The 24,550-nt window shown below is 47.5% G+C and overlaps 2 protein-coding genes and 1 pseudogene across 10 annotated transcripts in view; 1 reads left to right on the plus strand and 2 right to left on the minus strand.

Moving 5' to 3' along the window:
* The window catches only part of LOC101029185 (membrane-anchored junction protein), a 37,361-nt gene extending 29,622 nt beyond the window's left edge, over positions 1-7,739 (minus strand). For 6 of the 8 annotated variants that reach the window (XM_074401679.1, XM_074401682.1, XM_010348287.2 and 3 more), the window contains exons 1-2: positions 7,553-7,739; positions 6,157-6,252 (exon numbers count right to left, since the gene is read on the minus strand). In XM_074401679.1, coding sequence (XP_074257780.1) covers positions 6,157-6,178 — 22 coding nt within the window. In that variant the 5' untranslated portion in view covers positions 6,179-6,252; positions 7,553-7,739. Of the gene's footprint in view, positions 1-71; positions 1,287-6,156; positions 6,253-7,552 lie in introns of those variants that run through there. The other 2 variants (XM_039470672.2, XM_074401684.1) reach the window with 1 other exon arrangement.
* Positions 7,740-9,486: 1,747 nt separating this feature from the next.
* On the plus strand, positions 9,487-10,387 carry LOC101029828 (small ribosomal subunit protein uS2-like; annotated as a pseudogene).
* Positions 10,388-22,205: 11,818 nt separating this feature from the next.
* Positions 22,206-24,550, minus strand: part of BATF2 (basic leucine zipper ATF-like transcription factor 2) — a 29,379-nt gene continuing 27,034 nt past the window's right edge. For both annotated transcript variants that reach the window (XM_003937676.4, XM_010348289.3), the window contains one exon: positions 22,206-24,397. In XM_003937676.4, coding sequence (XP_003937725.1) covers positions 23,714-24,397 — 684 coding nt within the window. In that variant the 3' untranslated portion in view covers positions 22,206-23,713. The remainder of the gene's footprint in view (positions 24,398-24,550) is intronic.

Raw genomic sequence — 24,550 nt, forward strand, 5'->3', positions numbered from 1 at the left:
TACTCTTCCTCTGCACCATTTGTGAGGCTTCCCTGTGTCCCAAGAGTACATACTATACCCCTAGCACTTACTGTTTTATTTCTCCTGTTCTAAATTCTCTGTCCACTTAAGGTCCTCTCCGTGGGGAGTTAAGGAATGAGGAGAGATGGAAGAAATAAAAATAAATAATTAGAGAAGAAGGTCCGGAGTTCCTAAGGATCCAAACTAGCAACACACAACAGTACCAGTACACAAATATACAAGGTATTGCTTTCAGAGGCAGCTAAGATGGAGTAGACAGAACAGGCCCAAAATAAGGAGAATCTGAGTTTGAATCTCAGTCCAATGTCCCTAATTTCTCTGAAACTTGGTTTTCTTACACAATAACAACACTCTATATCAACTTTTGCCGTGACCTATTCTAATCCTCACTAGAAGTCTATAAGTCTAAATTTGATAGGTGAGGAAACTGAGGCACTGAGGGATGAAATAAACTGCCCATAGCTATAAATGTTGGAATGTGAATTTAAACTAAGGCAATACAGATCCAGACTTGATATTCTTTTTTTTTTTTTGAGATGGAGTTTCGCTCTTGTTACCCAGGCTGGAGTGCAATGGCGCGATCTCGGCTCACCGCAACCTCCGCCTCCTGGGTTCAGGCAATTCTCCTGCCTCAGCCTCCTGAGTAGCTGGGATTACAAGCACGTGCCATCATGCCCAGCTAATTTTTTGTATTTTTAGTAGAGACGGGGTTTCACCATGTTGACCAGGTTGGTCTCGATCTCTCGACCTTGTGATCCACCCGCCTCGGCCTCCCAAAGTGCTGGGATTACAGGCTTGAGCCACCGCGCCCGGCTCAGACTTGATATTCTTAACCCCTCTGCCAATCTGCTTCCTGGGGTTATAAGGAGGAAAAAAACATAATAAACATAAATCACTTTTTAAAGTAGTAAAATATCATATACACATAAAAAACTATTTTCATTATGCTTTTCTCCATATTATTCTGATGCCATTTCTACTCAGCAGGGAAAACACTTCCATGGTAGAAGCTCTTCTATTGTACAGTCACAAGTCCTACGTGCCCAAAGAATGGAATTTCCCACACTTTCCAAAGTTCAAGTCTGGAGCTGCCAGTAAAGAGATACTCCAGTGTCTGATCTTGGCTGCTTGGGATTAGAATGACAGGAGATTGCAGCCAGAACCCATGAGACTATTTAGACTAGAATTACAGTCAAAAATGAAAAGAAATAGTTGTGCCAACTGCACAGTCCCCAGAGGGGAAGTACCGATCATATCCTGAGAAAAACTTACTGATGCCCCATGCTGAAGGCATGGCAGGAACCCAGGCTAGTTTTGATGTTTTAGTGCCAGATGACTCTTCTCAGTAGGCAGGGAGCCCACCTGGTGAGACTTACATTGCTGCCACAGAAATTTAACCCTTAATTCTTCCAAGGATTATTTTTTTGTTTTTGTTTTTTTGAAACAGGGTCTCACTCTGTCACCCAGGCTTGAGTGCAGTGGTGCGATCTTGGCTCACTGCAACCTCTGCCTCCCAGGTTCAAGTCATACTCCTGTCTAAGCTTCCAGAGTAGCAGAGACTACAGGTGCATGCCACCATGCCCAGCTAATTTTTGTATTTTTAGTAGAGATGGGGCTTCACCATGTTGGCCAGAATGGTCTTGAACCCCTGACCTCAGGCAATCTGCCTGCCTCAGCCTCCCAAAGTGCTGGGATTACAGGCATGAGCCACTGTGCGTAGATTTCTTTCTTTTTTTTTTTTTTTTAAGAGACAGGGTCTTGCTCTGCCATCCAAGCTAGAATACAGTGGTTTAATCATAGCTCACTGCAGTCTCAAAATCCTAGGCTCAAGTGATCCTCCCACTTCAGCCTCCTTAGTAGCTAGGACTACAGGTGTGTAACACCATGCCCAGCTGATTTTTTAAATTTTTGGAAACACTATGTTGCCCAGGGTGGTCTTGAACTCCTGGCCTCAAGTGATCCTCCTGCCTCGGCCTCCCAAAGTGCTGCATTACAGGCATGAGCCACTGCCATCTAGCCAGGGGATTCCACCAGGATGCAATAACTTGCCTCCTGCTCCACCCCCAACAGAGGCACGGGGCATCAGAGCAAAGGAAATGAAAGAAATTTGTTGGAAATGACAGTTCAAAGAGGAAATTTCATGTGCTCTATCACAGCTGGTTGTCTGAAAGAAGAAAAAACAACCCTCTTCTAGCTAGGGCCTGTTCCTGTTAATTGCTGGCTGCCTCCTTCAGAAACAAACACCATACACTAATTACCTCATTTGAAAATAAAGATTAGATGACTGCATATCCCAAACAACCACATAGGAGTAGTGGTTCAAATATTTCACAGGGTTATTTTCCAACATTGAGTACTGTGGCCATGGTGATACTATGTCCCAGTAACCATTATTAAGTTGATGAGATCTCGCATATGAAGGCTCAGACTCTCCCCACATTTTTATGTGATCACAAATTATGGTTTTAAAACAAAGGAAGGAAAGTTACAGGCAGTATGGGATAGTGCAAAAGACTAAGATCTGGAATTGGAGGACCAAGGCTTGAGTCCTGCTTCTGCCTCTATTAGTCATTAGTCCCTGAGCAAGTCACTTAACCTCTTCATTTCCTAGTTTCTCCATCTACAAATGGGGATTCCAATGGCCCCTGGAGTGCGTGGATTAAATGAGATGATGCTGTAAGTAGCCACTCTGTAAATTCTAGAGTATTATATAAACATTAGCCACTATGATATATTTGAAGATTTTCTCCCTAATGCTTCACTAGAAAAGTAAATTCAAAGCCTGTCATGGTGGCTCATGCTTGTAATCCCAGCACTTTGGGAGGCCAGGGTGGGTGGATCACCTGAGGTCAGGAGTTTGAGACCAGTCTGGCCAAAATGGTGAAACCCCATCTCTACTAAAAATGTAAAAATTAGCCAGGTGTGCTGGCAGGCACCTGTAATCCCAGCTACTTGGGAGACTGAGGCATGAAAATCACTTGAACGTGGTAGGCGGAGGTTGCAGTGAGCCAAGATGTCGCCACTGCACTTGAGGGATAGAATGAGACTTCATCTTAAAAAAAAAAAAAAAGCAAATTCAAGAGAGCAAAACTTTCCAGGAAATCAATTCTTAAAAGAGAGCACACGTGCAAAACTGATTAGCTTTAATTTCAATGCAAAATTGGACAAATTCCAACCAAGAACTTTTCCTTGAAAATACCCAAGAAATGACAGGCACACTGGCTCACGCCTGTAATCCCCGCACTTTAGGAGGCTAAGGAGGGTGGATCACAAGTTCAGGAGATTGAGACCATCCTGGCTAATATGGTGAAACCCCATCTCTACCAAAAATACAAAAAATTAGCTGGGCGTGGTGGCGCGTGCCTGTAATCTCAGCTATTCCAAAGGCTACTTGGGAGGCGGAAGTTGCAGTGAGGAGAGATCATGCCATTGCATTCCAGCCTGGGCAACAAGAGCAAAACTCTGTCTCAGAAAAAAAAAGAAAAAGAAAGAAAGAAAGAAAAAGAAAGAAAAAGAAACAACTAAGGGCTGTAGATGAAGCGGGGAGCAGTTAAGAAGTTGTTCCTTGCCTGCACAGAGCTTATAAATAATTTAAATGTGATGTCTGCTACAATAAAAGATAGGAGACATGTAACCTAGAACCTAGGTTAGGTTTCCCTATAACATGTCAGGGAATCCCACTCTAAGTAAGTGACTAATTTATTTATTTATTTGAGACAGAGTCTTACTTTGTCACCCAGGCTGGAGTAGAGTGGCGTGATCTCAGCTCACTGCAACCTCCGCCTGCCAGGTTCAAGTGATTCTCCTGCCTCAGCCTCCCGAGTAGCTGGGATTACAGGCGTGCACCACCATGCCCAGCTAATTTTTGTATTTTTAGTAGAGACAGGGTTTCACCATGTTGGTCAAGCTGGTCTCAAACTCCCGACATCGTGCTCTGCCTGCCTCAGCCTCCCAAAGTGCTGGGAATACAGTCGTGAGCCACCGCGCTCAGCATTAAGTGACTAATTTCTAATGGCAGAATATGAGCTAGTGAGACACAAACGAAGAGCGGTTGTGGGGTCTGGGGGTGGGTAGAGGAAATAGCAGGTACAAGAGTACTCAGTTGAGAAAAAGCATGGCGCTTTCAAAAGACAAAAGTACAGAAACCCAAATACAGTGGGCAAGAAAGACAGTGTTAAAAGGTGAGACTATACAGATAAATGAGTCAGTCAGCACATATCAGAGACCCATCAGTGCATCAGGCACTGTTCTGGGCACTAATATGATAAGTAACAAGAGAGACATGATTCCTTGTCTTTATGGGCTTACATTTCAGGAGGTGTGGAGAGCAACATTAAACATATAAATAAATAAATATAAATTGAGGTACTCTAAGTAGTGTGAAGAAAATAATACATGGTTTTAATTTAGGATGACTAGAAAGCTGCTTTAGTTAGTATGGCCAGTGATGACCTTTCAGAAGAGATCAAAACTGAGTTGAGGCCTTCAAGGAAAGGAGCAATGATCATGCAGAAAACCATTTCAAGCAGAAAAATCAGCAAGCACAGATGCCTTTGATGAGCAGTTTAATGAACAGAAAGGTCAATGTGGCTAGAACATTAAGAATGAAGACAGGGAGGAGGAAGATGAAGATGGAGTGTCAGGCAGGGACCAGATCATGTAAGGCTTGTAGGCCATTGTAAAAAGTTCAGACTTTATGCTAAGTATTTTATAAGGAGAAGATAAATGATTTGATGTATGCTTTATAAACATCTAAATATCTTATTTTTATTTATGAGACAGGATATCTTTCTGGCACCCAGGCTGGAGTATAGCGGCACAATCACAGCTCAGTGCAGCCTTAACATCCCAGGCTCAAGCAGTCCTCCACCTCAGCCTCCCAAGTAGCTGAGACTATAGGTACTCGCCTCCATACCAGCTAATTTTTGCAGAGGTGGGGTTTCACCATGTTGCCCAGGCTGGTCTCGAACTCCTGAGCTCAAGCAATCTGCCCACCTCAGCCTCCCTAAGTGCTGGAATTACAAGCGTGAGCCACCATGCTTGGTCCAAAATATCTAAATATCTGGTGTCTGAAAGGAAGATGAACAGTAAGGGGACAGAAGCAGAAGCAGGGAGACCAGTTAAGAAGCTTTCTGTAGTCATCCAGGAGAAAGATGCTGCTGATTTGGACTTGAGATTTAAGAAATAAGTAAATAGTTGGAGCTGAGATATATTTTAGACTAATGAACTAGATGTGGGAATCAAGGAAGGCTCTCAGTTTTTTTGCCTTTGTAATTAGGTAGACAATGGTACATACTCTACTGAGATGGGGAATAATTCTAGGGAAAGAGATTTGGGGTGGGAGGGAGCAGGGGAAATTAGTAGTTCTGTTTTAAGTCTAAGAGGCCTATGAGACATCCAAGTGAATATACCAAGGGGGCAATCTCCTAGTGTGTAAGGGACAGAAATCAAGACGGAAATATACATTTGAGTCACCAGTGTTTAGATGGTTTGTGAAACTACTGGAATAGATGAGATCATCTAGGAAGAAATCGTAGAGAAGGGATGAGGGCCTTTCTTATAAACCACGTTACAGGTTGTGGAATCTACCGTAAGAGCAATCAGAAGGCACTGAAGGGTATAATTAAAAAATGACATGACCAGATGGCTGTGACTTAAAAACAAACAAACAAACAACAACAACAAAAAAACACCCCTCCCGGCTGCAATGTGGGAAACAACCCGGAACAAGAACAGATGAAAGACCAGCTAGGAGCCTTCTCCGGCTTAAGGCAGAAGCTGACAGTAGCCTGGTCTACTGTGATAAAGGCGAAGATGAAGAGAAGTGGACTGATTCGGAAGTACCCTAGTAATGACTTGGTGACTTGATGGGGTGAGAAAGCAATGACTCCAGGTTGCTTTGGCAAGTCACTGAAGAGGTAAAAGCACCACTTCCCAAAAACAGGAGCCTTGGAAAGTAAATTTTTGAGGACAAGATGTTGAGTCTATATCTGGACATGCTCAAGTTTGAGATGCCAATGAGATATTCAAAGAGAGATTCTAGATAGACTGCTGGAAACTGTGGCTTCCTACCTGCAGATGAACTCACAAAGGAACTAGAGTTCAAAAAAGGAAAAGACGTTCAGCAAAGTATACCTGCTGGCATCTTTCTGTCCATGTGCCCAGCTGCCAAAATTCAATCAAGGCTCTGGGGAGCTGCACAGAAAACTCAGTTCCATGACTCATATTTACCTGCAAGGTGCAATCAGGCATTTGAAAGTCAGAAACTCATTCAAATCAAGACATGATGTGACACGAAATGTTGCAAGGGAAGAAATCTTGTTTTCATGGCAACCGCTAGCCCGGGTTGGAGGGTGGGTACAGGCCAGAAGGAACACTTTAGTTCCCGGAGAAAGTGTGTGGTAAGAAGGCGGGGTGTGGCCAGGCGCGGTGGCTCATGCCTGTAATCCCAGCACTTTGGAAGGCTGAGGTGGGCAGTTCACCTGAGCTCAGAAGTTTGAGACCAGGCTGCCCAACATGGTGAAACTGTCTCTACTACAAACACAAAAATCAGGCCGGGCGCGGTGGCTCACGCCTGTAATCCCAGCACTTTGGGAGGCCGAGGCGGGTGGATCACGAGGTCAAGAGATCGAGACCATCCTGGTCAACATGGTGAAACCCCGTCTCTACTAAAAATGCAAAAAATTAGCTGGGCATGGTGGCGCGTGCCTGTAATCCCAGCTACTCAGGAGGCTGAGGCAGGAGAATTGCCTGAACCCAGGAGGCGGAGGTTGCGGTGGGCCGAGATCGCGCCATTGCACTCCAGCCTGGGTAACAAGAGCGAAACTCCGTCTCAAAAAAAAAAAAAAAAAAAAAAAAACACACACAAAAATTAGCCGGGTGTGGTGGCGGGTGCCTGTAATCTCAGCACTTTGGGAGGCAGAGGCAGGTGGATCACTTGATGTCAGGAGTTCAAGACCAGCCTGGCCAACATGGTGAAACCTTATCTCTACCAAAAATACAAAAATTAGCCAAGCGCGGCGGTGCATGCCTGTCATCCCAGCTATTCGGGAGGCTGAGGCAGGAGAATCTCTGGAACCCAGCAGGCGGAGGTGGTAGTGAGCCGAGATCGCGCCACTGCACCCCACCCTGGATGACAGAGCTAGACTCCCTCTCAAAAAAAAAAAAAAAAAAAAAAAAGGTCGGGGTTAGCGGCGCTGGGTGTGGAGCGGGGAAAGAGCAGTCGCTGGAGTCTGCAGACGGCAGGGATCCCGGCCTCTCTGTGCGCGGGCACAGGCCTGGGGGCCCGTCTCATCCGCGCACCATCTCGGCCTGCGACCCGCGCGCCAGTCCGATGGCCTCCACGTGGTGGCCCTGCGGTGGCACGGCCTGGACGCTGGGCGAGCCTGCCAGGTGTCCCGGGAGTCCGGCGCTGAGAAACGGACCTCGGCGGGGAGGGTGGGGCCGGGGCCGGAAACTTCCCTCAGAAATAAACAGAAACGCAAAGACAACTTCCAGAGGACCGCGGGCCGGTTTTTTTGTATGCCGTTACCTCAGCCCCAGGTGGCTCCCAGGCTCGGCCAGGCTGTGTCTGATACACTGCTTAGGGGTTCTTGGAGGCCTCACAAAAGTAGCCCCGCTAAGAAGTGCTCTCTGAAAAGGGAGGGCGCCGACCTCGAACGAAGTCCGCCTGAGGTACCGACTCTCCCGTTAGTCAGCGCCCCGCCATGCCTTCTGCGCACGCGCAGCCGCGCTTCCCGTCGCCCCTTCGGGCGCCGCTCCAAGGCCCGGCCGCGGTGTGCGCATGCGCCTTTCGTTGTTGCTGCCAGGAGGACACGCGCGGCCCCACCCGCAGGACGCCCGGGCGCCTTCAGGTCCCTGCCAGACTGACCAGCCCTTCGCGCCTGCTACGTGCCTGGCGTGCTCTGGTCGGGAACTAGCGACTGCGGAGCCCTCACTGTGTACCAGGCGTTATGCAGGGCACCTTCCTTTATTCCTTGGAGACATGCTCTGCAGCAGGCATTAATGTCCCAATTTTAGAATCGCTTGAGCTCAGGAGGACGAGGCTGCCGTGAGTCGAGATCGCGACACTGCACTGCAGCCTGGGCGAGCGAGTGAGACCCTGTTTTACGCGCGCGCGCGCACACACACACACACACACATGCCCACTTTTCCTTAAATTTTATTTTTAAAAATAGAGACAGGGGCCCGGAGCGGTGGCTCACGCCTGTAATCCCACCACTTTGGGAGGCCGTGGCTGGCGGATCACCTGAGGTAAGGAGTTCAGGACCAGCCTGGCCAATATGGTGAACGCCGTCTGTATTTTGTAAAAATAAAAAATTAGCTGTGGTGGCACATGCCTGTAGCCCCTGCTATTCGGGAGGCTGAGGCACGAGAATCGCTTGAACTCAGGAGGTGAAGGTTGCAGTGAGCCAAGATGATGCCATTGCACTCCAGCCTGGGCAGGCAGATCACAAGGGCAGGAGTTCAAGACCAGCCTGGCCAACATGGTGAAACCCTGCCTCTACTAAAAATATAAAAATTAGCTGGGCATGGCAGCATGCACCTGTAATCCCAACTACTCAGGAGCCTGGGGCAGGAGAATTGCTTGAATCGGGATGGGGAGGCAGAGGTTGCAGTGAGCCAAGATCCAGAGAGACTCCAACTCAAAAAAAAAAAAAAAAAAAAAAAAAAAAAAAAGAAGAAGAAGAAAGAAACTACGAAGCGGTTTTCCAGAGTGGCTGTACCATTCTGCACTCTTGACAGCAGAGTGTGAGAATTGCTCTGCATCCTTGCCAGCACTTGAAATTTTCAGTTAAAAAATTTTGCCATCCTAATAGATGTGTAATGGTATCTAGTTACAGATTTAATTTGTACTTCCCTAACGATTAATAATGTTGAACACCTTTTTATGAGCCCTTGGGATTCCTGAGAATTAACAAACCTATACCCTAACTCAGAAACAATTTACAGTGCTAAAGAGACTTGTATGGGTTTAGACTTAGCCTGCCATACCGGAACATTTCAGCCGCAGTGCTTGTAGATAACAACTGAATTCAAAGCACATATACCAGATCTGTCAAGCCAGCCAGCACATGGCAAAAGCCTGGCAACAAAAAATAGCATGCTGTGTGTGTGTGTTTCCAAGAAGTTCAGTGTTACTTAAATGTAAGAAACAGGTTTCAAGGCGAGGTGGCTCATGCCTGTAATCCTAGCACTTTGGAAAGCTGAGGCAACCGGATCACCTGAGGTCAGGAGTTCGAAAACAGCCTGGCCAACATAGTAAAACGCTGTCTCTACTGAAAAAAAAAAAAAAAAATAGCTGGGCATGGTGACGTGCACCTGTATTTCCAGTTACTTGGGAGGCTGAGGCAGGAGAATTGCTTGAAATTGGGAGGTGAAAAAAAAAAATTGGGAGGTGGCCTTTCCGCACTATCTGCCGAGGGCTCCAAACGGCATTGTTCGGGATTCCCGTAGTAACTTAAAGGGAAACTTTCACAATGTCCGGAGCCCTTGATGTCCTGCAAATGAAGGAGGAGGATGTCCTTAAGTTCCTGGCAGCAGGAACCCATTTAGGTGGCACCAACCTTGACTTCCAGATGGAGTAGTATATCTATAAAAGGAAAAGTGATGGCATCTACATCCTAAATCTGAGGAGGACCTGGGAGAAGCTTTTCCTGGCAGCCTGTGCCATTGTTGCCATTGAAAACCCTGCTGATGTCACTGTTATATCCTCCAGGAATACTGGCCAGAGGGCCGTGCTGAAGTTTGCTGCTGCCACTGGAGCCACTCCAATTGCTGCCACTTCACTCCTAGAACCTTCGCCAACCAGAGCCAGGCAGCCTTCCAGGAGCCACGGCTGCTTGTGGTTACTGACCCAGGGGCTGACCACCAGCCTCTCACGGAGGCGTCTTATGTTAACCTACCTACCATTGCTCTGTGTCACACAGATTCTCCTCTGCGCTACGTGGACATTGCCATCCCATGCAACAACAAGGGAGCTCACTCAGTGGGTTTGATGTGGTGGATGCTGGCTCAGGAAGTTTTGCACATGCGTGGCACCATTTCCCGTGAACACCAGTGGGAGGTCATGCCTGATCTCTGCTTCTGCAGAGATCCTGAAGAGATTGAAAAAGAAGAGCAGGCTGCTGCTGACAAGACTGTGACCAAGGAGGAGTTTCAGGGCGAACAGATTGCTCCGGCTACTGAGTTCACTGCTACTCAGCCTGAGGTTGCCAACTGGTCTGAAGGCGTGCAGGAGCCCTCTGTGCCTATCCAGCAGTCCCCTACTGAAGACTGGAGCACCCAGCCTGCCACGGAAAACTGGTCTGCAGCTCCCACTGCTTAGGCCACTGAATGGGTAGGAGCAACCACTGAATGGTCTTAAGCTGTTCTTGTGTGGGCTCTTAAACAATATGTAAGGTTCATGGAAAATAAACATCGAGTTTCTAAAAAAAACAAAACAAAAAAAATTGGGAGGTGAAGTTTGCAGTGAGCCGAGATCGCGCCATTGCATTCCAGCCTGGGCAAAAAGAGTGAAGCTGTGAAAAAAAGAAAAGAAAAGAAAAAAGAAACGAGTGGAGTGGCAGGAGATGGGGTCGAGGAGGGACACGGGCTAGACCACGAAGAAGCTTGTGCTGAGGTACTTGAATTTATCCCCACAGTAATAAGACACTTAAAAGTTGGATTTTGGTTTTAGAAAAAAGTTCCTGGCCGGGCGTGGTGGCTCACACCTATAATCCCAGCACTTTGGGAGGCCGAGACGAGTGGACCACGAGGTCAAGAGATCGAGACCATCCTGGTCAACATGGTGAAACCCCGTCTCTACTAAAAATACAAAAATTAGCTGGGCATGGTGGCACACGCCTGTAGTCCCAGCTATTCGGGAGGCTGAGGCAGGAGAATTGCCTGAACCCAGGAGATGGAGGTTGCAGTGAGCCGAGATTGCGCCATTGCACTCCAGCCTGGGTAACAAGAGCAAAACTCTGTCTCAAAAAAAAAAAAAGAAAAGAAAAGAAAAATGTTCCTGAGGCCAGGCTCGATGGTTCACACCTGTAATCCCAACACTTTGGGAGGCTGACACAGGAGGATCTCTTGAGATCAGGAGTTCAAGACTAGCTTGGGCAACATAGACTGAATCTCTAAAAAAAAAAAGAAAAAAAAAGAAAAAAGAAAAATTAGCCAGGCTGGTCTTGAACTCCTGACCTCAGGTGATCCACCTGCCTTGGCCTCCCAAAGTGCTGGGATTACAGGCATGAGCCACTGTACCCAGTCCTCTTGTGGTCCCTTTCTCCCAGGAACTCCCAGAAAGGCTTCTCAGAGGAGTGCTGGTCACATGGTCAGATTCTACAACTGGCTTTCCTCCCTCTAAGCAGTTCAGTCTGGGAGCCCCAGAGGACAAAACGAATCATGTCCTAGGAAGAAGCCTAGCACATACAGAGGAAGAATGGGGTGCTGGGAGGGTCCCATTAACTGCCAACCACTGCAGCTCTTCAGGAAATGCTCCGCAGACCCATGATCTCCCCGAGAGGGGCAAAACCAGGTCTTGTCTCCTTAGAGAGCAGCTGCTGCTTCCTGGGCCTGTACAGCTTCCTAGCCTCCAAGGTGGAGGGAAGGAGCCACTGAATAAACAGCTCCATTTCCTGCAGCACCTTGGGCTCCCCAACCCCTACCACCTCCCTTTGGGCTTCCCAGGTCAATTACCTACCAGGCAACGGGCCTCAGCTCAGCAAACCTGGCCAGCCAGTGACTGGCCTGACAGGGCCACTGGGAGTTGAAATGACCTGACTCAGAGAGGCAACTCTGGGGATAGGGGCAGCGGGGTCTGCCCCCACCCCTAGGGTAGTGTAATTCAGTCATCAGTTTACTATTCCCTCTCTGTATGTTGGGTGTCTGGCTCATAGTAAGGCTATGAAACCTGGTGACCATCCAGATATGAGCCTTGTGGAGCTTGGGGAGGTGAGGGGATGGGATAGGTTTACTTAAAGAGGCCTCCAAATCCTTCCAGGCTCAGCCCAGACCTTGGAGGCCTTTGTGCAGTTTTAGTAACAGGAGCCTAATTCCTGTGGGTGGTGGCTGTCACAGGACAGAAGCAGAGGACCCCCGGAAAGAAGGGAAACTTCCAAGAAGGAGGTGAACCACTAACCCAGAGTCCCCTCCCCAACTGCAGAGATCCCTTCAGAAGAGCTCTCTTTGGCAAGGTTCGGTGTTTGAATCTAACTCAAAAGACTGAGCTGCCAGAGGCTCAAGTATTCCCAAGAATCATACATGGAAATTGCTCTAGACTCTGGGTCCAGGCCCACCCCAGAGAGTCAGATTTGGGAGTCTTGGCATGATTGAGAGATCTCTCCTAGGTTATTTTTATCCTGACTGGAGTCTCTTCCCTGTCCGCCCCCTCACCAGATAAACTGAAGCCAAGACACAAGGAGTAAAGCTTGCAAGGGCCCGGGCTGGCCTCTGGGGAGATTTCAGCATTCTCTGCTTAGAAAAATGAGGCTGTAGACCTTTTAAGATGGCATGCATTTCTGCAGGAACACACACACAGACATTTACAGTCCCCAAGGAATAGTCTCTCTCTCCTGCAGGATGGGAATACCCACAGAAGGCACTGAACCAGTAATGCAAGAGAAAAGGTCTCAGATTCCTTCTTGCCTCAGGTCCCCCGTATCAGATCTGAGAATTTTCCTTCAGCCTTCCCTGAGCACAGGCTCTGATCTGTCCATGGTTCTGATTTTTAATGGCGTTCACTTGGGGGCAAGTCATGAGTTCTTTCATTCGTTTGGAGTAGCTAACATTTGCTGAACACTTACTGTGTGCCAGGGACTGTGAGCTACTCCTTGCATTTCCCAAAGTAACCAGATATAATAGAAAAAAAATACAGATCATAAATGTATAGCTTAGTGAATTTTCTTTTTTTTTGAGACAGAGTCTCGCTCTGTCACCCAAGCTAATCTTGAACTCTTGGGCTCAAATGATCCTCTCAGCTGGCTTCCCAAAGTGTTGGAATTACAAGTGAGAGCCACCATGCCTGGCTGAACATATGCTTTTCTATTATACCTATTGTATTAGTTCATTTTCATGCTGCTGATAAAGACATACCTGAAACTGGGAAGAAAAAGAGGTTTAATTGGACTTACAGTTCCACATGGCTGGGGAGGCCTTAGAATCATGGCAGGAGGTGAAAGATACCTCTTACATGGCCATGGCAAGAGAAAAAGGAAGAAGCAAAAGCAGAAACCCTGATAAACCCATCAGATCTCGTGAGACTTACTATCACAAGAATAGCACGGGAACGACCAGTCTCCATGACTCAATTACCTTTCCCTGGGTCCTTCCCACAACACGTGGGAATTCTGGGAGATACAATTCAAGTTGAGATTTGGGTGGAGACACAGCCAAACCATATCATCTATTCACATTATACATTCATATATATGGGTATATATATATGTATATATATACATATATATATGCACACACATATATATGTGGGGTGGACTTTAGGTGGGTACCTACAGTCCACCCCACATATATGTGTGTGTATATGTATATACATACATATAAATCTCCATTTTCCAGATGAGAAAGCTGTCTTGAAGTTGAGTGAGGAAATAGTAGAGCTGGGTCTTGAACCTAATCCTATATGGTCCTGGAGCCTAAGCTGTCTAGCTGTCTAATCACTGTGCTCCACTGCCTAAAAGCATAGCCTTTTTTTTTTTTTTTTTTTTTTGACAGAGTTTTGTTGTCCAGGCTGGAGTGCAATGGTGCGATCTTGGTTCACGGCAACCTCCACCTTCCAGGTCCAAGCAATTCTCCTGCCTCAGCCTCTGAGTAGGTGGGATTATAAGCATGCACCACCATGCCCAGCTAATTTTGTATTTTTAGTAGAGAGAGGGGGTTTCTCCATGTTGGTCAGGCTGGTCTTGAACTCCTGACCTCAGGTGATCCACCTGCCTTAGCCTCCCAAAGTTCTGGGATTACAGGCATGAGCCATGATGCCCAACCAGCATAGGCTTTTTAAAAATATTCATTGGCCAGACAGGTGGCTCATGCCTGTAACCCCAGCACTTTGGGAGGGTGAGATGGGAGAATCATTTGAGGCCAGGAGTTTGAGACCAGCCTGGTCAACCTAGCAAGACCCCATCTCTAACAAAATTTTTTTTTTGAGACGGAGTTTCGCTCTTGTTACCCAGGCTGGAGTGCAATGGCGCGATCTCGGCTCACCACAACCTCCGCCTCCTGGGTTCAGGCAATTCTCCTGCCTCAGCCTCCTGAGTAGCTGGGATTACAGGCACGCACCACCATGCACAGCTAATTTTTTGTATTTTTAGTAGAGACGGGGTTTCACCATGTTGACCAGGATGGTCTCGATCTCTTGACCTTGTGATCCACCCGCCTCGGCCTCCCAAAGTGCTGGGATTACAGGCTTGAGCCACCGCGCCTGGCTCTAACAAAAATTTTTAAAAATTAAACAAATTATTCATTATGTGTTGGCCAGGTGTGGTGGTGGTGGCTCATGTCTGAAAATCCAGCACCTTGGGAGGCCAAAGTGGGAGAATCACTTGAGCCTGGGAAGTCAAGGCTGCAGTGAGCTGTGTTTGTGCCATTGCACTCCAGCCTGGGCCATCCTGTCTCAAAAAAAAAAAAAAAAAAAAAAATCATCAGCAGCAGCATCATGTGCCACACTGGCTGCTGTCTCTGAGGGAGGTAAGAGGATAAGACACAGTCACACAAAAAGGAAGATGATAGAAAAGCACAGGTAGGGTATGGTGAGGAAAACAGGCTGCTTTTATCTTGGAAGATTACAGGAGGCTTCCTGGAGGAAGGAGCATTTGAAAAGGAAGGATGGGGGCAGATTCTGAGAATGCAGGAGTGATAAGGGAAAGACTTTCAGGCTGAGAGCTCTGGGGCACAAGCAGACACAGGCTGCAAAGGCCCTCAGAGGTCATCTTGCCCATCCCTCATTGTCCACCAACCTACCGATGGCTTCCAAATTTATTTATCCAGTCCTGACCTTTCCCATACTCTAGACTCTTTTCTTTAAATCAATTGGATGTCAAATAGGTATCTCAAATTTAACATGGCCAAGACAGGGTTCCTGATCCCCGCCCCAAACCCCAGACTTCTCTTCTAGTCTTTCTTGGTCATTGGCACTACCAACCACAAATTGCTCAGATCCCAAATCTCAGCGTCATCCTTCCTCCCTTTCACCACACTCAATCCATGAGAATATCCCATCAGCTCTATCTGTAAAGCACACCCTGGATCTGACCACTTCTTTTTTTTTTAATTTTTAATTTTTGTGAATACACAGTAGGTGTGCATGAGATGTTCTGATACAAGCATGCAATGCATAATAATCACATCACGGAAAATGAGATATCCACCCCTTGAGCATTTATTCTTGGTGTTACAAATAATACACTTACACTCTTTTATTTTGAAATGTACAATTAAATTATTATTGACTATAGTCACCCTATTATGCTAGCAAATTGTAGGTCTTATTCATTCTTTCTATTTTGGTTTTGTAGCTCTTAATCATCCCCACCTCCCCCTGCCCACCCCCAATCCTCTTCCCAGGCTCTGGTCATCATCCTTCTACTCTCCATCTCCATTATCTCAGTTACTTTGAGTTTTAGATCCCACAAATAAGTGAAAACCTGTGACGTTTGTCTTTCTGTGCCTGGTTTATTTCACTTAACATAACGATCTTCAGTTCCATCCATGTTGCAAATGACAGGATCCCATTCTTTTTATAGCTGAATGGTACTTCATTGTGTATATGTGCCACATTTTCTTTATTCATTCTTCTGCTGACAGACCCTTAGATTGTTTCTGCATCTTGGCTATTGTGAACAGTGCTGCAACAAACATGGGAGTGCAGATATTTCTTCGATATGCTGATTTCCTTTCTTTTGGATCTATACCCAGCAGTGGGAGTGCTGGATCATATGGCAGCTTTATTTTTAGTTTTTTGGGTAACCTCCAAACTGTTCTCCATAGTGGTTATACAAATTTATATTCCCACCAACAGTCTTCAAAGGTTCCCTTTCTTCCACATCCTCACCACATTTGTTATTGCCTGTCTTTTGGATGTAAGCCATTTGAACTTGGGCAAAATGATATCTCATTATAGTTTGCATTAGCATTACTCTGATGATTAATGATGTTAGCACCTTTTCATACACCTATTTGCCATTTGTATATCTTCTTCTGAGAAATGTCTACTTGACTCTTTTGCACCCCCCATTTTTTTTTTTTTTTTTGAGGTGAATTCTCACTCTGTTGCCCAGGCTGGAGTGCAGTGGCATGATCTGAGCTCACTGCAACCTCCACCTCCTGGATTCCAGAAATTCTCTTGCCTCAGCCTCTCAAGTAGCTGAGATTACAGGCACCTGCCACCACACCTGGCTAATTTTTGTATTTTTAGTCGAGACAGGGTTTCGCCATGTTGGCCAGGCTGCTCTTGAATTCCTGACTTCAAGTGATCCGCCTGCCTTGGCCTCCAACAGTGCTGGGATTACCCAGCCTTTTTGTCCATTTTTAAATCATATTATTAGGTGTTTTCAAGAAAAGAGAATTTTTTTTTTTAAAGGAGAGCCTTAGATTTTTTTCTGTAGAGTTGTCTGAGCTCCTTATATATTCTGGCTATTAATCCCTTGTCAGATGGGCTGACCTCTTCTTGCCACCTCCCTGCTTCCAATCTGACTCCTGAACATTCTGATCTTTTTTAAATGTCAGGTTCCTTGATTATGGAAAAAAGGCAACACCCTTGCAGGGGTTCATATGATCTGGCCCCTGGCTAATTCACTGCCTTCTTCAAGACCTTGCTCAAACGTGCTGCTTCTTTTTTTTTTTTTTTTTTTTTTTAATAAGATGGAGTCTCACTCTGTCACCCAGGGTGGAGTACAGTGGCTCGATCTCTGCTCACTGAAACCTCCACCTTCTGGATTCCAGAGATCCTTGTGCCTCAATCTCCCAAATAGCTGGGACTACAGGCATGCACCACCATGCCCTGCTAATTTTCTTTCTTTCTTTTTTTCTCTGAGATGGAGTCTTGCTCTGTTGCCCAGTCTGGAGTGCAGTGGCATGATCTCAGCTCACTGTAACCTCTGCCTCCCAGATTCAAGTGATTATCTTGCCTCAGCCTCCCAAGTAGCTGGGTTTACAGGCATGTGTCACCATGCCAGGCGAATTTTTTTGTATTTTTAGTAGAGACAGGGTTTTACCATGTTAGCCAGGTCTTGAACTCCTGACCTCTGTTGATCTACCTGCCACCACCTCCCAAAGTGCTGGGATTACAGGAAATGTAGATTCCTGAGGAGGGATAAGTGCTCATTTTAATTATTATTAAAAATAATCCCTTCATTTTATTTATTTATTTTTGAGACAGGGCCTCACTTTGTCACCTAATGTGCAGGGGCATTATCATGGCTCACTGCAGCCTTGGCTTCCCAGGCTCAAACAATTCTCCCACCTCAGTGTCTCGAATAGCTAGGGCTACAGGTGCGTGCCACCATGCCTGGCTAATTTTTTGAATTTTTAGTAGAGTCAAGATCTTCCTTTGTTGCTCAGGCTAGTCTCAAACTCATGGGATCAAGCAACCCTTCCACCTCAGCCTCCCAAAGTCCTGGGATTACAGGTGTGCACCACCGAGCCCAGCTGGCCTCCTCCTTTCTATTCCTCCACCATGTTTAGCTTTTCCCAGACCCAGGGGTTTTGCACATGCCCTCTGCCTCGGATATTCTTTCCCTAGATCTTTGCATGGCTGACTCCCTATTGTCATTCAGATCTCAGCCTGAATGACACCTCCTTAGAGATCCTTCCCTTGAATTCTCTCTCTGCCCATATTGGTCTGGAACTCCTAGGCTCAAGTAATCCTCCTTTCTCAGCCTCCAAAAATGCTGGGATTACAGGCGTCAGCCACTGTACTTGACCCCTTTCCCTGAATTCTCTGGAAAAGCAGCACTCAAGCCAGGTACGGTGGCTCACACCTGTAATCTCAGCACTTTGGGAGGCAGGGGTGGGCAGATCACAAAGTCAGGAGTTCGAAACCATCCTGGCCAACGTGTTGAAACCCCACCTCTACTGAAAATACAAAAATTAGCTGGGCATGGCGGCACATGCCTGTAATCCCAGCTACTTTGGAGGCAAAGACAGGAGAATCACTTGAACCAGGGAGTTGGAAGTTGCAGTGAGCTGAGTTCGCGCCACTGCACTCCAACCTGGGAATAGAGGCAAGAGTAAGACCCAGTCTCAAAAAAAAAAAAAAAAAAAAAAAAAGCAGCATTCTCACCCAGTCATTGTCAAACTTTCTCTGTTTTACTTTATTTATAGATCATAACATTCTTGGAATTATCTTACTTATTTGTGATTTATTATCTGTCTCTCTTGATTTTATTATTAGTACCTTAAGAGCAGGGATTGGCACATAGCAGGTGCTTAATATGTATTAACTGACTGACAATGTGACTGAATGAATTACAGAATGACTCAATGAAAGAAAGAAAGGCAAGAGAGAAAGAAAGATTTCTCAAGGCAACTTTGCTGCTGGTGGTGCTTTCATGACCCTGGCTTCTGCATCTGTTTCACTTTTTTACTTACCAGAGAGGTTCTTTCTATCCTAAGCCTCAGTTTCTCAACCTCAACGATTGTTTCCCCTATTCCAGCTGATGCAACTGAAAAGATTCTTCGAGGCCCCTCCGTGGATGATGGGAGTTCTCCGGTCCCACTCAGTGAGAGCACAAAGAAAGTTTCCAGCTCTCACATCCAGAACTCACCAGATCTCTGCTCACTGCTGGGGACATTGCCACTCTTGTAAAGGAATGCAGTGTTTCCTTCTGAAATACCCTTTCCAAAGAAAGCCAACGACCAGTGCTGGTGATGAAGGGAATGAGAAGAGAGCCAGAGAAGACGCTGGTTCTTACCCACTGTGGTAGGCAGCTTCCAGGACAGCCCCCAGGACCCGCTGCCTGGTTTTCATGCCCTTATGTAATCCTTTCCCCTTGAGTGGGGCTGAACCTAGTGACTTGCCTCTAGTGAATAGAAGATGGTAAGTGAGGCTGAGCGTGGTGTGAGTCACACCTGTAATCCCAGCACTTTGGGAGGCCAAGGCGAGCAGACCACCTGAGGTCAGGTGTTCGAGACCAACCTGGACAATGCAATCCCGTCTCTACTCAAAAAAAAAAAAACAACAAAATTTAGCTGGGCGTGGTGGTGGGCGCCTGTAGTCCCAACTTCTTGGGAGACTGAGGCAGGAGAATTGCTTGAACCTGAGAGGTGGATGTTGCAGTGAGCCAAGATCACGCCATTGCACTCCAACCTGGGCAACAAGAGTGAAACTCCATCTCAAAAACATAAAAAAGACTCTGGGATGAATGCTATCAACCCAGACCCTGGGATGGTATGTGTTTGTTACTTAAGACATAAGGGGTAGGGTATAGTGCCTCACGCCTGTAATCCCAGCACTTTGAGAGGCCAAGGCGGGCAAAGCACCCGAGGTCAGGAGTTCAAGACCAGCCTGGCCAACATGACAAAATCCCGTCTCTATTAAAAATACAAAAATTAGCCGAGGGTGATGGTAGGCACCTGTAATCCCAGCTACTCGGGAGGCTGAGGCAGGAGAATTGCTTGAACCTGGGAGGCGGAGATTGCAGTGAGCCGAGATTGTGCTACTGCACTCCAGCCTGGGCAACAGAGTGAGACTCCGTCTCAAAAAAAAAAAAAAAAAGACACTAAGTTTGGAAGTAGTTTATTATGCAGCAGCAGATCATGAATGCACCCAGATATATATTTCTAGGACATTTTCGGCCATGCAGGAAGTTTATGCTACAGTGGTAGCTGTGTTTACACATTTAGGGACTCACAGAAATGAGCACTTATCCCTCTCAGGAATCTACATTTCCTCCCACTCTTTTTTCTGTTTATGATTTTAAACAAATGTAATGTCAAACTATAGTGACAGTTAAATATTCTGTTTTTCTACTTAATAGGTTGCATCTTCTGACCATATTAAACAGTCTTCAAAGCATTCTTTTATTTATTTATTTATTTATTTTTTGAGGCAGAGTCTCACTCTGTCACCCAGGCTGGAGTGCAGTGGCTCGATCTCAGCTCACAGCAACATCTGCCACCCAGGCTCAAGCGATTCTCCTGCTTCAGCCTCCTGAGTAGCTGGGATTATAGGCACGTGACACCATGCCCAGCTAATTTTTGTATTTTTAGAGGAGACAGGGTTTCACCATGTTGCCTAGGCTAGCCATGAACTCCTGACCTCAACTGATCCACACGCCTCAGCCTCCCAAAGTGCTGAGATTAGAGGCATGAGCCACCGTGCCCAGCCGAGCATTCTTTATTCAGCTCTTCAGTCCATCATGTGAGCACATCAGCATTAATTGAATCACTCCCATCTATTTGTTTGAGGGTGGGGTAGAGTTTTACCTTCCTGGGTCATATCTGTTAGCATGTGCTGCCCCTGCAGTCCCAGCCTGCAAGGAGAGTCCAGGAAGGTTGAAGGCTGGGTTGCCTGTGGCTAAGAGATCCTGATTATTGAATCAAATGTATATAGTTTCATAGCTTTGTGACCTTGGACTTATTACTTACCACCTCTAGGCCTCAGTTTCCCTTTCTCTCTTTTTCTTACAGCTCTAGCTCAAAGAAAATTTCCTCTGCTTAGGGAGAGAAGCATACATCACAGGGTTACTAGAGGCATCACTGAGTTAATCCAACTAAAACAGCACAGAGCCTGCTATACTTTAGGGTATACAGACACAGCGCAACATGGTGTCCTCATCACCCACCGAGTCCTCGTGGTCAGAGCATGTAAACTCCTGTCCCAGACTCCAGCCCTCCTCCAATCAACAGCATCTTGGCTTTCCTCCCACCAGTTTGCTCTCCCTGAATCAGCTGGTGACCGTGAATGCTGCCATCCACAGCCCTGTGACTTCCCTTTGCTGTGTGAACCTGGCACAATGGTTACTTATGTGTGTCCTCTTGGCTGGGCCACACTGCCCACGTATGTGATTAAACATTATTCTTAATGTTTCTGTGAATGTATTTTGGAATGAGATCAACATTGAAATTGGTGGGCTTTGAATAAAGCATGTTGCCCCTCCATAATGTAGATGGGTCTCATCCAATCAACTGAAGGCCTGAATAGAACAAAAAAACTGACCTTCTCCAAGCCAGAGTAAGTTCTGCAGCTGTGGCCTGTGGACCTGAAATGCAACAGCAACACTTTCCTGGGGCTCCAGCCTGACAGTTCAACCTGAAGAATTTGGACTTGCCAATCTCCGTAATTACATGAGTCCATTTTTTTTTTTTTTGAGATGGAGTTTCACTCTTGTAGTCCAGGCTGGAGTACAAATGGTGCAGTCTCGGCTCACTGCAACATCCACCTCCCGGGTCCAAAGGATTCTCCTGCCTCAGTCTCCCTAGTAGCTGGGATAACTGGTCGATGCCACGATGCCCAGCTAATTTTTGTATTTTTAGTAAAGACGGGGTTTCACCATGTTGGTCAGGCTGGTTTTGAACTCTCCTGACCCCATGTGATCCACCTGCCTCAGCCTCCCAAAGTGCTGGGATTATAGGAATGAGCTACCACGCCCAGCCTAGCCAATTTCTTAAAATAAATCTCTCTCAGCGGGGTGTGGTGGCTCACGCCTGTAATCCCAGCACTTTGGGAGGCCAAGGTGGGCAGATCACCTGAGGTCAGGAGTTTGAGACCAGCCTAACATGGCGAAATGCTATCTCTACCAAAAATACAAAAATTACCGGTGTGGTAGCAGGCAACTCTAATCCCAGCTACTTGGGAAGCTGAGGCAGGAGAATCACTTGAATCCAGGAGGCGGAGGTTGCAGTGAGCTGAGATTGCACCACTGCATTCCAGTCTGGGCAACAAGAGTGAAACTCCGTCTCAAAAACAAAAAAAAAATTAATAAATCTCTGTCTCTCTCTCTACACACACACACACACACACACACACACACACACACACATATCCTCTTGGTTCTATTTCTCTAGAGAATACTGACTAATACACTTGGGCAAGTCCATCTCATCTCTGAGCCTCAGTTTCCTCATCTGCAGTATGGGAGGGAGATTAATCAGGTGGTTCATGAGGGGTTGCCCATCTCTATTATTCTCTCTTCTTTCTAAGACTCTCTGGGTTACAACCAGAGCTTGAAGCAACTAGGCAAAGCAGAAAAGATTGCAAAACACTTTATTTGCCATCACATATGTGCCAAGACTTGTGCTCAGCATCCGGGAATGTGTTAAATACTAACATAGTGTTTCATTTACATGTGTGTGAAACCTGGGTGAAGAGCCAGGGTTTCTCTTCCCAACCCCCCTTAGAGTGCTTATCCTGGAGTCAGAGTACAAATCCCCCTCTTGAAGCAGGCACCATCACTGAGCCCCCTCCTGGTCCTGGGCCCTGCTCTTCCTGCCATCAGTCCAGGCCAAAGAGCAATGAGGAAACTGCTTAGGAGGGGTCTGAGGGCAGCGGGGGCCTGGGAGCCACACAGGAGTGGGTGCTGCCAGGAAAGGTCTAACCTCCCTGCTGTCAGGTGTAAGTAAGTCCATCACTGCTTGAAAATAACCTTGCACGAGGTCCCTCCTCATTCTTTCATCTTGCTTTTTGTTTATGAGATGAATGGCTCTTCCGCTGTGGCTTTAGGGACAGTGGGGAGGCAGGGAGCTATTTGGGAAGAGCCTGGAGAGCTGACCCTGCAGAATCTTCCAGAAGCCTTGGTGTGGCTATGGGTACCCAGGCTGTAGAAATCCCGGATGGGCCTGTTCTAGGCTTCTCCCCAGCTCCAGCCCACAGGTTCAGCCTCTGTTTTTTGAATCAGAGTTTCGCTCTTGCCCAGGCTGGAGTGCAGTGGCGCTATCTCGGCTCACTGCAACCTCTACCTGCCGGGTTCAAGCGATTCTCCTGCTTCGGCCTCCCTAGTAGCTGGGATTACAGACATTCATCACCATGCCTGGCTAATTTTATATTTTTAGTAGAGACAGGGTCTCTCCATGTTGGTTAGGCTGGTCTTAAACTCCCAACCTCAGGTGATCCACCCGCATCAGCCTCCCAAAGTGCTGGGATTATAGGCACGAGCCACTGCCCCTGGCCAGGTTCAGCTTCTTGGCACTGAAAACATTTCTAGGGGAAGGGGAAGCAAGAGTCCACTTCAGAGCTTCTGCTTGGCCTCTGCCCACTCTGGACCTGCCCCAGCTGGGTCGGGGTTGCTAGGACTGCAGGGCTCTGGCCCTGGAATCACGAAGCAGCAGGGAGAGCCCTTTCCTGCTCCCAGCATGCAAACCTTCTCACATCAGCCCTCAGTTTCCAGGATTTCAGCCCCTAGTCTGCCTGGGCCAGGAGAGGAGGAGGAGGAGCAGAGGGTGGTGCTTCAGACCCCAGGAAAGATTTCGTGACCTTGGATTTGTCATTTGGCTTCCTTGAGCCTGCGTTTCCTCATCTGCAAAAGTGGAGTGATAATTGCAGTTTTTCAGGTCAACTGTAAGGTTGAAACAAGATATTGATGGTGACAGGGCCTGTCACAGTGGGAGGCATCAGTGATGGCTTCCTTTTCCACTGTGAAATCCTGGACCAGCTGGTCAGTCACGCAGGGCAGCCCTCAGTAGCAAGGGAGGAGATGCCTGTGTGTTAAGGCTGCTTCCTGAGCCCAAAGAAGGGGCCAACCCAGCTCCAAGGACCAGGTTAAAAGTGGACTTGAGCAGAGGAGAGCAGAGGAAAGGCCAGGAGAGGGTGAGAGCTGGGATCGACACCCAGCCCTTGCCAAGCGGCCGCTGAGAGAACAGGCTTGTGTTCTCTGCTCTGCAAACCTGCAAACCCCAGGGCAGAGGAAGGGTTGTTGGGAGAGGACCCCAGCTTCCCTTTGGTGGGGTGCTCCAGCTCGAGGGGCTGTGGAGGGGCAGTTTGGGCCGTGGGGCTGGGCTGGAGGGCACTGAGCTTAGAGGAAGACCCCAGCAGGCTGCAGCCAGTGTGTGAAGAAAACAGGAGAGGGCTGGGGGACAGCTGGACAGGAGGTTTGGGAACCACAGTGGGTCTAAGGGACAGTGAGGGCAGAGGGGACTGGAGGAGGCCGGGTGGATCATGAGAATGTGGACCTGGAGAGAGCGGCTGAGCTGGGGAGCAGGAGTCTGGGCTCTGGAACAGCTCCAGCTGCTCCGGGCAGCCATGTTGTCCCTGTGGGCTGGGGCCAAGGAGCCCCTCAGCCTGGTCCCAGCAGCCCGGGAGCCCTGGAGCTGAGCAGGAGGAACAATCCATGCGGCACAGGTGCTCATGCACCTGCAGGGTCTGACTCCACCATGCCAGCTCGGCCTGCAGGGCCTGGATCTCCTTCCGCAGGGTGAGGTTGTCTTTCTCCAGAAACTCGTGCTGCTGCAGAGAAGTAGATGGGCGAGGAGGGAACTCAGCCAGTGTCAGGGGCCCTGTAAGAGCCTTGGCCCCTTCCAGGGTCCTCAACTTCAGGAGAAAGATGCCACCAGTATCGGAATAGCTAAGTGCCTGGCCAGCTCTTCATAACCATCCACT

The sequence above is a fragment of the Saimiri boliviensis genome, chromosome 6, assembly GCF_048565385.1.
Source record: "Saimiri boliviensis isolate mSaiBol1 chromosome 6, mSaiBol1.pri, whole genome shotgun sequence".
NCBI classification, from domain to species: Eukaryota; Metazoa; Chordata; class Mammalia; order Primates; family Cebidae; genus Saimiri; species Saimiri boliviensis.